The sequence below is a fragment of the Rosa chinensis genome, chromosome 6 (genome assembly GCF_002994745.2).
Source record: "Rosa chinensis cultivar Old Blush chromosome 6, RchiOBHm-V2, whole genome shotgun sequence".
Classification (NCBI taxonomy): Eukaryota; Viridiplantae; Streptophyta; class Magnoliopsida; order Rosales; family Rosaceae; genus Rosa; species Rosa chinensis.
In genome coordinates, this window is record NC_037093.1 from 16,924,080 (window position 1) to 16,937,883 (window position 13,804).

The 13,804-nt window shown below is 36.2% G+C and overlaps 2 protein-coding genes across 5 annotated transcripts; both read right to left on the bottom strand.

The window, feature by feature from the left end:
* Window positions 1-383: 383 nt before the first annotated feature.
* LOC112169144 lies at window positions 384-6,716 on the bottom strand. Of its 4 annotated transcripts, XM_024306128.2 has the most exons (13): window positions 6,411-6,716; window positions 4,864-5,166; window positions 4,605-4,759; window positions 4,347-4,419; window positions 4,064-4,141; window positions 3,853-3,942; window positions 3,240-3,677; window positions 2,711-3,114; window positions 2,213-2,312; window positions 2,053-2,112; window positions 1,890-1,976; window positions 1,611-1,739; window positions 385-1,109 (listed from the first exon to the last, which is right to left on the bottom strand). In XM_024306128.2, exons 3-13 carry the CDS (start codon window positions 4,655-4,657, stop codon window positions 807-809), a joined length of 1,815 nt encoding a protein of 604 aa, XP_024161896.1. In that variant the 5' UTR covers window positions 4,658-4,759; window positions 4,864-5,166; window positions 6,411-6,716; the 3' UTR covers window positions 385-806. The 4 variants fall into 4 exon arrangements, with proteins under 4 accessions (XP_024161901.1, XP_024161896.1, XP_024161893.1 ...); XM_024306125.2 differs by lacking the exon at window positions 6,411-6,716 and having other exon boundaries at window positions 3,853-3,969; window positions 4,864-5,148; XM_024306133.2 differs by lacking the exons at window positions 4,605-4,759; window positions 4,864-5,166; window positions 6,411-6,716 and having other exon boundaries at window positions 384-1,109; window positions 4,064-4,181.
* A 4,458-nt stretch (window positions 6,717-11,174) lies between these two features.
* LOC112169207 (DNA-directed RNA polymerases II, IV and V subunit 11) lies at window positions 11,175-13,797 on the bottom strand. The gene is made up of 6 exons (XM_024306199.2): window positions 13,689-13,797; window positions 12,484-12,606; window positions 12,317-12,406; window positions 12,128-12,206; window positions 11,873-11,968; window positions 11,175-11,399 (listed from the first exon to the last, which is right to left on the bottom strand). Exons 2-6 carry the CDS (start codon window positions 12,534-12,536, stop codon window positions 11,361-11,363), a joined length of 357 nt encoding a protein of 118 aa, XP_024161967.1. The 5' UTR covers window positions 12,537-12,606; window positions 13,689-13,797; the 3' UTR covers window positions 11,175-11,360.
* Window positions 13,798-13,804: the final 7 nt, after the last annotated feature.

A 13,804-nucleotide genomic window follows, 5' to 3' on the forward strand; every position in this document is an offset into this window, starting at 1 on the left:
TATATCTATATATAATTATATATATATAATATTTTGCGGGCTTTTACGGGCCGGGCCGGGTTTTTGCGGGCCTCCATCGGCCCACCAAGGCGGGCTTTTGCGGGTTTTTTGACGGGCCGGGCCGGGCCTGGCCAAAAGCCATGCAGGCTGGCCGGTCTCCATCGGCCCACTTGATCCGCGGGCTTTTTGATGAGGCCTATACCAAAGCATGGAATCGATTTACTTTTGTATTAAATTGGTTTACTTGTTATAGCTATACATTAATTTACTGTATACAAACTCTCAAAGAGCAATGCCACAATTTTCCATTTTTCAAACATGATGATTTATCAAAGATAGTCAAACAACTCCCGATTTAGTAGTTCTTGCAGAGATAATCTTCAAAGATGTTATAGAAAATGAACGATTACAATTTGAGTTAAAACTTGTGACAGGTTGATATAAAAAAATTGCTCGCTTTTCTCAATTACAGCTCCCCAAGCTTCTATTTTCATTTGGTTTTCACATACAAAACCTACTGCAAAATGTTGGAAAAAGAGCAGGCAAAAATCAGGATCACCACCATCACACTCCAACAAGACCGGTGATCAAACAAGCTCAAGCTCACAAGAGTACAATACTTCACACCTTTTTTTTTCTTTTTTACCTCTCTTCTAATAAGTCCTTTTCATTTCAAGCACATAAATAACTCAAGCTCAACAAGCTTGAGCACCTTTGATCATCACTCTGCTGATAGACGAGTGTGTATCTGCTGAGAAGTAGTGATTCATTTCCATTCTGAACTCTTCACTCAACAATATAGGAGATCACCAAGCTACTTCTTTTGGGATAAGATAGCGGAAAGTAAAGTTGTGAGGAATCCAATCAATTGCCTTCCATATTCTTCTCTGTTGGCACTGGGGATTACTTTTTCTTTCAGAGTTAGGCAGTAAACGCTCAATCATCTCTACCAAACCGGCAGAGCATAATCCTGAGTCCTTTGCAAATGACTCCACAATCTTTGGAAGAAGGATTTTCTGTTCCTTGTGCAGAAGGAAGGTTGATTGGATGTACTCCTCTTTTGCAGTTTCCAGCTCCTCAAACACTCTCTTTGATGTGTACATACGTACCTAAACAATAGAAGTAAATGAGATTGATCCTAGAAAATACTTGATAAATCAAACTGGCAGGCCTGCTTGAGTTCTTCCTAATGTACTATTAGTTGAAAGGGGGGTATATTAAGGCCTGCAGCTTGGACCCCATTTATCAAATAGTTGGCTCACTTGGACAATCTATTTGGCATCACAGCATCAGCTATTACTCAGACTAGTACGAATTCATATACAAATGTAGTGTCTAAAACCCAAGTCAAATTACTCGATATATGTCAATGTAATATGATTCTTTAATTAACTCAGTCCCAAGGAGCGTTGTATCTAAAACCCAGTTGGTCATGTTAAATTGAGTAAAAGTGTTTTTTTTTTTTTTTTTTAAATCAAGTGTTTGTTAGCTAAAACAATAGTTATGTACTCTGGACAAGCTCTAATGTACTTTTTGGCATGTAAAATGAGGTTGTTCTTTAGAAGAATAACATATTCTACAATGGATATAGTAAGGGCAGAGGTGTCTACCGCAGGATCGGAATAGCTTCCCGAGCAGAGTGCAAAATGCAAGAGAGGTTCGGGTTGCTCAATTGCATACGATTTGCGTGCATCTCCAGCCTTGAACTTTGTTTTCATGGTAAACAACAGCCGCAGCCACTAAAGGGAAATAAGCTAAGTTAGTCTAAACCAATGGATTTAATCTCATAAATCAGTAGAAGCATGTGCTATCAAGTTTTTGGGTCTACATGGTATGTAACAGAGGAAAATCATTGTTTATAAACTAGTTCTCTCAGAAAGTGAGCTTACTTGTCCAGGACGAGGCAATCTGCACCCCAAAATGGACCTCTGTATCATGTCTACACTTATGGTGTGACCTCCCACATTATATGCAGACTGCAGAAAGCACAAGCTTGTAATCAAAGTTCTACACCATGTTCTATTACAAATTTAGTAGAAAAAGTCGAAGTACCTTGAGTGGCAATGAAACTCTTTTTGAATAATTTTGTGGAATCCCATATGTTAAAAATGTCTGAAATAAAAACAACACAAACGTTAGATGCATAAAAAGTAACAAAATCCGAATATAAGTATCAAATTATTAGAGTGCGTACAGAGTTGAAGAACCATACATGCATAACGAGTGCATTGTGCACGTTAATCCAAAAGGCTAACTTCTCTTCATGTTTCATCTTTCTGAGATCCACTCCTTCCAACTGATAAACAAGTGAGCTGCCATGACATGGTTTTCAAGTTATACAAGTTTTACAAGAAGGTTTTTATGATGCCAAAAGTATTTTCATTATCCCAGCTCATACAACAATTTCCAAACAAAAACCCTTATATCCATTGTCATGCTTGTCAAATTATTCAATCATGCAAAAGTGTTGTACAATCTCATGAAAAGTTTAAAGATATCCACAATTCTGACACTCATCTCAAAAAAGATTTCAGACTATAGACAGATATCTAGCAGCAGAATTGGTGACAAACTTTTTTTAATAGATATATTGAATACTCTCAGCCAGCAGTTGAGGAAAATAGAAAAAGGAAATTCATTCAAGATTGAAAGATACCATGATGCAAAACAATCAAGAATCTAGCATCTCCATATAATAGAATTGGCATACCTAAATTTCTTTAGTGTGTGGTCAACATCTCTTAACTTCTCCGTATCCTCACTGATGCACTGTACCTTTAGCATTCTACAGTAAGGTCCACTCAATTCTTCTGATCCTTCAAAGTGGATAGGCTTTTCAGATTGTGAATTGAAAAAAGGAATTTTCGTGCGCCGGGAACTCCACTTTTCACTTTCAGCCTGTGACGAAAAGTCATGCATTGGTGCTGAGAATGTGATTGGAGAGCAAGTGTAACCGTTATTGATAATAGGCGGGTCAGCAAGTTCACAATATATTGCTGAAATGCACTTGATCATTTCTTCAGAAAGGCTGTTTGGTGTTTCTGGAACATGATCAGAGAAATAACTTCCAAGATGTTCTTCTGCATATAAATTTGAAGTTGCAAACTGCGCTTGCTGAAGAGACAACATAGAAGCCACAAGTTAGAGAAGCCTATAAATTTCTAAAGTAACCTAACCAGACTAAGGACAAATATAAGAAACTAACTGCCATTTAAGATATTTTTTTCATATCAAGTTACCTCTAGCATTGAGAAAGGTAAGGAGTGGTATGAATCTACATTTTTAGTTTGACATTTTGTTCGAGGAGAAGTTTTCGGTGAACAAGTTGAACGCTGAGACAGGGAGGAATAGCAACGATGAATGCTCAAATCTAACAGTTTTTCTGGTTCCCATATGCCATTGCATTCCTTGAATGGTTTGCCAGATGTACTCCGAGGCAATGTAAGATCATCAGCGTAGGTGATGGTTTTGTTACTTTCTGGTGTAACATCTTGTCCAGAAAATTCTTTATAACTTCCTTCATGTGTGACTGAAGAAGAACTCTGTCTTTCGGCCACAGTCAATTCAGATGGTATGCATTGATCAAACGTTTTCCTGTATAAGGATAGAAGATGGCGCTCCAAAAAGACAACTTCTAGTTCTAAAACTGTAATGTCCTTTATTAGGTCCTTGGCAGACTGAGGTCAAGGAAAAGGAATGCCAATGGTTAGCATAAGAAGAATCACTGAGTTAAAAATGTGCCAAAAAACTAAAGTAACAAACAACATTCAAAGCTTCAAACCACATCAGTGTCAAAAATTGATTGTCTTGAAATAGGACACCAATGTTGCATTAGAGAAAATAAGAGACTACCTTTGGGAGTGAGTCTTCGATCGTAGTATCGTATGATAGGTGCTGATAACTTAAAGCCTTCTCAAAAGCATGGCGTGCCACAAGTTGGTCCTGCAATTGTTTTTGAAGCTGTAAAATCTGTAAAAGGGAGACAGATACTACTGTAAATTCTTGGTTGTACAGCTGCAATGAAGCACCTCTGATCATATCTTTAAACTAATTGTTTTTGTACCTCCTGATTTAAAGAACCTTGAACATCAGAACAATTGGGTTGCTCTTCGACACAGCTGTTTGGTCTTCCCATTTCTCTCTATTAAAAAACAAGAATACTTGTAATTGTAGAGACTTCACTGGACCACAGTTTCAAATAAGCAGGAATGTAATTGACACCATAATAAGAGAGGATTCTAAGAGAAAGCCCTTCATCAAAGAGTTTCAAATTCACAAAGTAAGAATGATAAAAATAAAAAAATTAAAACAAAAACAAAAATAGAGAAGTAAAAGCAAATTCTTACATTTCCAAGTCTGTAAGGAGCTAAGATGATGCTATTCAATTTATCCTTCCCAACCTTTCTTTTCACCGGGTCACTGTCAGTAAAGGACAACAGAACTCGTTTCAATGAGGAAAGAAGCATAAAACCATATTCATTTAAATTGAGAAATGTTCTTCACAGGATCACCAATGGAAGCTCAGATTCTCACTCCTGGCAAAACCCAACTCGAATTTACCAAACATGAAGAAGGAAAAAAAACCCAGTAAAGCTGTGAAGTACCTATTGGAGCGTTTGTGTTTTGAAACTCCCTCCATGAACTTGAATGGCTTCATGCATAATAATAGAACCAAACTAGGCTTCACAACAAAGCCAAATGAGTCACAGAAACGGCATTAATTGCAGAAGCCTTACAAGCTTCAGATATTGACAATTGTCTGAGCAGGAGGAGAAGCCAACAACCCAACATCAGAGAAACATTCCAAAAACACATAAATGCAAGACATAGATAACACAATGAGGCCAGAGTGAGACTACTCACCAAGATGGGTTTATGGAAACGGTGAACCAAACCTAGCTGCTCAGGAAAATCAAAGATATTTCTAGCTATATCTCTTTCATATCTCAGAAGAGGATTCAGTAATTGACTTTCTAGTTATGGAGGATGTAGTTGCATACAATACTCTCTTTGCCTTTTAAATCTAGAATATTGTGCTCTAAAGGGTTTACCCAATTCTTTGACTAGTCGGCTGTCTTAGAAAGCTATGCCACCTTTGAAGCTTTTACAATGGTGTGCCTTTTTGCATTGCATTAAAAGAAGCAAATCAGTGTCCTTTGATTGAAGCTGATATGCAAAAGTTAAAAATCATCTGCATTTAAATAGGAACAAATTGTGCAAAGAAAATGAAGAAATTCAATTCTATATGCTAAGATAGAGACCAGAACAGTATTATTAAAAAACTCATGGTACAGAAACATATTGGTACATCAATGATAGACTAATTTTCTACAAGAGTAAATCAGCTCTATGAGGCAGTAACCAGCTAGAAACCAACGAAGCCAATATATTTGATGTACTCATATATTAGTAATTTACTCCCCCCGAGTAATATGTTATCAATTATTCAACTGTATAGTGAGACAAAATTTCATACACACTATGCTACTAATGCACAAGTCTAACTGAGAAAATGACTGGTTCTCTGGGGCCAAAATTTGTGACAGGCTTACCTACCCAAAAGAAAATTGTTTCTACTAAATTCATTCCAAAAAAGAAAGTCGTATAGTCTTTTTCAAGAAGTACCCAACCACCCAAAGTCATATATAACTCCAGAAAATTCAACTATTCAAGTAAAGTCTTGTTGTGCACACATGTGACCAGTATATAAAGATTTGTTAAACCTTTGTTTAAAGCTGTGGCGCATACAAAATCGTGAGGTGTCCAGCTAAATTGAGGAGGTCGGAGAACCTAAAGTGTCCATAAGCTAAAAGGAAGGAGCACTTAGAAAAACAAAGCACAAAAGATTGTAACCTCAAAAGGGCTGAAAGGTGAAGGGGTCAAAGATGAAACAATGCATGATTGAAATGAAACGACTGAGTTCAATCGTGCGTTTGAAGCTGTCTAATTCCTTGGGGGAGTTGCAAAACAAGTTCTGCAACCAATTTGTCCAGTCAATGGCTTGCATGCCCAGGACAGCGTCTGGCCTGTTCTTTTCATTTGGGGAAGAGTGTTATAGATAGTGCACAGAGTAGAGAATGAATTCATTCTAACTTTATTGAGGTATTTTATCGAACATTTTCTCTTCATTTAAAACAAACACCGATCAAAGTCTATTTATACGTTATATTCTCAATATAAAAAATAAAATAAAAAACTTAAAATTATCGATTCATACAAATCAACGTGGACAAATAGTATTTTCAAGAGGTAATAAACCCAATTTGCTAGCAAAAAGAAAACTGACTATAGAATGAAGAACTCAAAGAGTCAACAAGAATACAAGTAAGACATGCAATAAGGTTCCTGGGCACTACCAAGTGACACCGGCTCGTGCTTTAAACAATTGCACATATAAAATATGAATTTACCTCGGATTCCCTTATACTGAATTTCAAGTTGGGGGTGAATGAATCCACTGAAAAAGATTAAACTGGATCTAAATTCAAGGAAGAAGAAAATGGCCGGCTGCTTAGTAGAGTTTGTGACTTCGTGGACGACCTTGGAATAAATAAACAATATTTTCTGGATCAACTCTTCTCAGAAGTTGGTTAATATAATAGGTGGATACATGGTAAAGAGATATTACAGGACCAATCAAGATAACAGTGATCTAATTAGATGCCAAATCCTGGGCATTCACTGTGATTATGCTATGATTAAGCCTGACTGTTCTTTCAATTGATACAGTTTTATCATTGGTGCAGTAAGGAAAGATTTGATGAGATTGTGCTGCTATATGTAATGAATGGCGGAGCTCCATAGGAATAGTTGGCATGAAAATGAGAATAGCTGGCTGTTAAATGCTAATGAAATGCAATTGAGAAAATAAATTAGCTTAATCTGGATTAACATGCCATCATATCCAACAAATTAAGGGAAGCCAACCTTGAATCTAACATACACACACAGATATATATAGCTGTGGGGGGCTAAAATAGCCCCGTGGCTAAATTTTAGCTCCCGATAATCACTATTCATGCAAATAGTAAGGACTATAATTTCTACTATCTCCAACCCTTAGGGCTATAAGTTTAAATACCATGTTATTTTATTGTTTTGCCCTTTAATCTCAGTCATTGGTTTTGTTGATCAGAATTTTGGACCACCAGCGTGGTCTCCACGAAAAAGAAGCCCAAGGGCTAAACAAAGAGCTATGTTTAGCCCAGCCCTTTGCCCTTTTAGCCCCCCAAATCAATTTTTGTTATAGCATAGCAAGGGTTGGAGATGGCCTGGCCACGTTTGGTTCGCGGAAAGTAAGTATCAGGAAAGGAAACTTGTTCCTTTCCTGCATTTGGGTTGCAAAAAGAAAGGAAATCATTTCCTGAAGGAAGAGAAAATAAGGGGGAAAGTGGTTCCTTCCAAACCCCAAATGAATCACTCTCCCTCCTTATTTCCTTGTATTTATTACTCACAATATATTATTTTATTACATTATTTACAAACTTTTTAACAATTTTCCTGATAACTTTCCTTACGTTACCAAACATCGGAATGGAAAGTTGTTAAGAAATTTCATTTCCCTTCCTATGGGAAAGACAAAGGAACTACTTTACTTTCCGTGAACCAAACGAGACCTTAAGGGATTCTTTTTTTTGGTCTTTTCTAGGGATAGGACATTAGACCAACTTTTTTATCATATTTTGGCATCTCAACCATTCAGTTTTTAGGTCCTAATGTGTAGATCACTTCTGTAAATTTTCAGTCAAATTGATTATCGTTAAGACATTCAAAATGACAATTTAAAATTATAAGTATGAATGGTTCAAGTTTGACAGATTTGGTTCATCCATTCATTTAATCTAGTTTGATACCTTAACGATCTAACATGCTATCATATCCAACAAATTAAGAGATTCCTTTTTTGGCCATTGTAAGGGATTGTTTATTATACCCACTTTTCGACTACATATCCACATCTCAAACGTTAACTTTTTAGGTCTATATAAGTAAATCACTTCTGCAAATTTTCAGTCAAATTAATAAAAGTTAAAGCATTCATAATTGCGATTTACAATTATAAACAATAGTTATATGTCTGATTCGAGTGATAGTCTTCGTCCAAACAAACGCCAATTGCCACTCCAACTTTCCCACCACATGTTCTAAAATGGTGTTGTATAACTGTTATGAATTTCATTATTTTCTTTGTTGTTTAGTTCACTCTTCAATCTGAGCTACTCTTGTCTCTTAGCCTCTTAGGCATTAAGCCTAAATGTCTTAGCCCTACAAATGTAAGACGTCTGTGTACTCATTCTAATCATTTTGCCCTCAACTATTTGGTTGATTGCCAGCCTTAAAAGATATAATACCAAGTTTCAATAGTGACTGCTAGTATGAGTCAGTTTCTATAAATAAATAAAAGTGATAGATTGTGTATAATATAGAAGCATAAAGTGACTCCAATTGCTGATTAAGCAAGTTGAATCAAACTTCCTCCATACTCGTCATCTTAATCTTAAAAAATGTTAGCTACAGTCGTCTACATACAAGTATGAATCATACGGTCAGTTTATATTACACTCGATTGTGAACCCCTGACATACTGAACCCCTTCTCAACTTTGTATGAGAAAACTCACTAGGATTGTCACACTGCACATCTGCATGTGATTTCACTTCCTGGGTCAACTTTGTAATATAGAATTATAGAATATATTCATAAAACTCAACAAGGTGATATTTAATCTTTGAAATAACCTAATTGCAGTTCATCCTTGTAAGTTGATACATTTGAAGAAGTTTCTAACATGGTATGGCCTTAAAACTAACCAATAGTTTAATCACTCTGCTAACAATCAAACATATTAGAAGCCGCAACGATGCTTGAATTCAACATATCAATGAGAATGCAATTTGTTAAATGAAAACACAAACCTGTTTCAACCTCGAGCAAGTCAAAACCCATTTCCAATGAAGCTGACAGACATGCTTACATTTCTCTTTAAATTATAAGCTTTGGGTCTTGGTTTATTACAATGTTTAATTTGAGGATAACAACAATTCTACAGAAACCAAAGTCATTAAACTTAGTGCAAGAGATACCTGTAGTGAAAAGGTAAACCTTAGAATAATGCATTTGTCTCCATCGATGATTGTAAATTTGTTTATAGTAGTCACACACACCATTTTCCAAAATATATTTAGAAGGTCAAACAACAACAGAGACAATGTTACAGAAACCTATATAAAAAGTTCTTTATATTCTATGTTTACACTTGGAGAGAATCCATATATTCGAAAGCAAATTCAATGCATAATGGCTTGTTCTATCTTGTGTACACAAAATTTTGACCTTCTATGCAAGTGAAGAAGCGGAAATTTATAAAGTTTTGGGGCATAAATGTTACTCAAACAATTGTAAATTTAATCAACAGTTAGATGTATAATCAATTAACAGTTGAATCTCACATGATGGAAGAAAACATTGATGATCTAATTTAAATCATCCCATTGACCTTCAAAAAGACTTTCAATGAAAAAGTTTATTGTATATTTAAAAGAAATATCAAGTTGGACATTATATGATGTTCGGTTCAAACTATTATTGTAAATGCTATACAACGTAAACTCCTTTCATATATATTAAATTAAGTCTTGACTACATAAATACATATTTGTCATTTTTAAGAAGAAAAAAATAACATTATATCTGTCAAATTATGTATGAAAAAACAAGCAAAATCTATTTTATATTGCTATACACTGCTATTTAACAAAGAGAACAGCAGAATCCATATGTGGAGAAACAAAACACAAGCACAAACGCAACTATAGAGGGGTACGGTGTTGTTGGCATTAAAACCTAGAAGAAACACATGGGAGGTTAAGTCCCCAAAACGACCATAGCAGGTTGGTCAAGCTAATTAATGATCAGAACAAAGGCATTCCACTTTTGGTTTGGGGCTCTTCTTCTTCTAATCCTGCCTGTTACTAAGGGACATGATACTTGCCCACTATCTCGATTCCAATATGAAATGCAGGAACTCTATACCCCTTACCTATCAGTCTTTAGTTCAAGGAACTAAGGAAGTTACTGGCAAATACAGTACGCAGTGGCGACTCCATTATCTCAGACATGCCACAGAAGATCTGCGCATATATGCATTAGTTGCGACACATAACAGAAGACCCGAGGAGTTTATTCATATAATGTTCGTGCATTTTATGCATTCTTGGCCTCCATGGATAATGATTAGGTTAGGCCTGATTAGCTACTCTTTGTTTCATTGATAGCCCAAAACTCTATTGAATTTTATTTAAAAAGTAAAGGATACTTTTCGGCAATGAGCGATGAGGGAACACGAAACCCAACTCACCTAAAAGAAAAGACGAAGTGACCAAAAACTCCATCTTTCCATCAATTATATTTAGAATCGAGTCATAAAATTACTTGGTGAAATTATCTCACACCCAACTTCTCTCATTTGCAGCAGCATTCTTCCTCGATTTGGGGTTTGGACGTTGTGATGCTTATGCTTGTTCTTGTGTTGCAATTCCAACTGCATGGACAACCTCATTGCCAGTAGTAGTGGGATTTGAGACCGAAGCCATTAGAATTCAAAAATTTGGAAACAGAGAATGGAAAACTATGAGATTGAGAAAATTGGAGTGCAAAATATAAAGGTAAGATAACAAGGAGGGCAATCAAATCAAATGACGCTAGATTTAGCACTTAAATGAAGAATTTAGCGATTGAATTCCGAAGAATTGGAAAAAAACTAAGTTTGGCAGTCTGGGCATTTTGTGTTCGATCGAGAATCAGAATTAGAAAAATAAAATTCGTGTTTGCTTTACATATACCAATGTATACAAGTTGGCTACGTTCAAGCCTATACAATATGCATAGCGTTGCCCAAACAGCCACAAAAATGATAAATGTAGACATTGCAACATATTTAAATTCGGTCCAGTTAAATGGCATTTCATAATGTCGTCACCAAAATCAAACCGAAACTTATAACTCGGTTTTTGAAATTAGCCCAAAAAAAAAAAGTCTCATGAACCAGACTGAACCATCAATTCAGGCCGGTTCCTTGGTACTTCGGTTCTCAAAACCCAGGCCTACATTTTCTAAAGGCAAGGCTAAGCTGTAACCTCTTTTACCGGAGGAAAAAACAAAAACAAAAACAAAAATCTAATCAAACTGCATGTACCATTTCTCCTGTTCTCAACTTCCCATTCCATCACTACCCATCAAAATACAAAGACAATCAGTCATCTAGGTTCACAAGTACAATAGTTCCAAAACTAAGCAGGGGAACAATCAATTACATGATAAGACTATCAAAACATGCCTCCACATAGTTCTCTGAGTCCATTCTAGTAGTCCACTTGCATTGAATGCTTTGCTACCTCAGCCTGCATGCAGGAATTTCAGAGTGTTAATGTCACGTACTTAGCAACCCATAATCAGAAGACAATATTTCTAATGACCCTTGCAACCTTTCAGTCTTTCAGATAAATAACTAATCTTTGGAATTATGTCTCAATTCGTACTACAAATGATTTAGTACTGCATTAGAGTATAATAGCAATAGCATGTCCATGAACTTCTATTCTCCGATGTTTGATATCAACCATAATCCTTTAGACCTATGATGCTTAAAAAATAGAAATAATATGGTAGGTTCCTTTTATATCATATATCAGATTATTTAGTTTTAAACTATCATGAAAAGGAAATTGGCATTGATACTTAAAAGAGGGGTCATAGCATGGCAACGTTAAAAGTCAGAAATGTGCTACCAAACAAATTCTGTACACAATCTCAAACGCCTAAATCTAGTTGGCGCAAGACATCAATTTGAAGGAGGAACATCAAATAACATTACCTCAAAATTACTCTTCAAAAGGTCAAGTTCCTTGTCAAGATCATTAATAGCCTGGTTATATGCCTGCATTGGTGATGACTGGCTGGTTGTGTGAATCTATAACAGTACAATTACAGCGGTCAAGGTCAAAGCAATAACATTACAAGGGTACTTCTGCTTCTCAATCCATATTTTTCATCTTTCATTTTTCTTAATTTGATCACTGTGAGAAAATAAAAGAATAGTAACGTAGAAAATCAAATATGGAGAACTAACCCTGACAATGATCTTGTACTGAAGTGGGTGAGGAAGCTTGTAGCCAGCAAATAAAACACTTTCATCCCGGTGCAGCTGCCTGGTTAACAGAATTTTTTTCAAGAAAGAATCGAATAGGGATTGACTAAAACCTGAAATATAATAAGGTTACCGTATAAAATTTGAATTGAAAGACAAATGCATTCATACATGCGAAGGATGTTGCCAATAGTGTGATCCTCTCTCTCAATCGTAAACGATGCAGCATTTATGATCTTCGTATCCCTCTCATACGACACCCTGTAAAGGAACAAAATTTGGTTAGGCTTTTAGACTACAGAGGGGGGCTGGAAAATTCCCTAAATCAGAAAGCTTACTTTTTTGTCCCTTCAGGGACAACAAATCGCTCATATCGGTCTGGGGCATTCATAGTGGTGGTTTCCTTCTCTCTTTTGGGACAGGAACTTCAGCTTTCTTTCTCTCTCACAGGATGTACCACACTGAATAAAGTACAACAATGTTTATACTCTTCTATCATGGGGCTTAGTATGTGGATAAATTTCCATGGTAAAGACAGTAAACAGATTTACTAATTTCTGACAGTACGCTAGTGAATTCTACATTGGAGCAACATATTAAAGTGTTCTATAGAAGGAAGTGAAAAGGGAAAATTTGTTAGCTAATCAATTTTGTACTAAATAATTGCACATAAGCGCAAGGTCAGTACAATTACAGAAACCCACCAAAAACCAAAGATGAAACTCAGATAACAAGCACCAGGAATGGCCAACTGCTAAAAAATTTGGCATTTAACTCTGCTTAGAATGACAGCCTATACTCTTACAGTGCATATACAAATAAACCAAACTAACCTCAAATCCAAGTAAGCAACAGACAGAAAACCAATAACTAGTGCATAAAGCGTATATGTAGTTGTATGGGCCATTGCATAAAGCATTTATGTAGTTGCAGTGCATCTCATATAAAAGTCAACCATTGTAAGATATATTGTCATCCAACATTATGTCTACTAGATATGACAATCTCCCTTAGCTTTGCTACCAAATGAAGGAGTGGTTCTAATCCGGTCATCCTTCTAATGACTTACATAAAAATGCAGACACCAAAACCCAATGACTAAATCAAATTTCAGAGTGTTCAACTAATGAAAGGGGAATGTCCACTTTCTTTTCTCTTCCTAAATGTAACGAAACCCCCAAAAAAAAAAAATCTAGGGAGTACAATACCCTCCTGACCTCCAATGGCTCCTAAACCCTAACCCCAATTTCACAGCGACAAAAGCATGTGTTCTACTGGAGAAATTCTAAACTGGGGATCAATCTCGTACAATCACAAAGTACAAGCCTTGGTCACCAAAGCAACAACTTGAGGAATTAAACCCCTCAAACCCAAACCAGAGAGAAAAATCCTATAAAGTTTGAAACTTTAATCCAATCATAACCAAAAACCCGAGAAGACGAGAATCCCAACATTAAAAAAGCATACGCACAAATTACGCCCGAGAAGACAAAGAGAACAGGCTGCCGGAGAAGCCCACACGATGAGAGAGAGGGAGACTTACAGTGACGATGCTGAAGGAGAGAGGAAAATGGCGGAGAAGTTCGAAATGGAGCTCCGCCAAGTGAGAATGTGACTTATAAAAAAGGCAAAGAAAACAAAATTTGGGCCGGGGTAATG

What these genes read in the sequence shown, in the direction of transcription:
- LOC112169144 (XM_024306125.2), bottom strand. Translation starts at nt 4,657, where the DNA reads ATGAAGCCATTCAAGTTCATGGAGGGAGTTTCAAAACACAAACGCTCC. An exon ending in AAGGTTCTTTAAATCAGGAG is followed by an intron (nt 3,970 to 4,063) that starts GTACAAAAACAA and finishes TCCCTTTTACAG; the next exon opens with ATTTTACAGCTTCAAAAACA. An exon ending in GAAGCTATTCCGATCCTGCG is followed by an intron (nt 1,110 to 1,610) that starts GTAGACACCTCT and finishes TCTATTGTTTAG; the next exon opens with GTACGTATGTACACATCAAA.
- LOC112169207 (XM_024306199.2), bottom strand. Translation starts at nt 12,536, where the DNA reads ATGAATGCCCCAGACCGATATGAGCGATTTGTTGTCCCTGAAGGGACA. An exon ending in ATTGGCAACATCCTTCGCAT is followed by an intron (nt 12,207 to 12,316) that starts GTATGAATGCAT and finishes TCTGTTAACCAG; the next exon opens with GCAGCTGCACCGGGATGAAA. An exon ending in AGTACAAGATCATTGTCAGG is followed by an intron (nt 11,969 to 12,127) that starts GTTAGTTCTCCA and finishes GTACTGTTATAG; the next exon opens with ATTCACACAACCAGCCAGTC.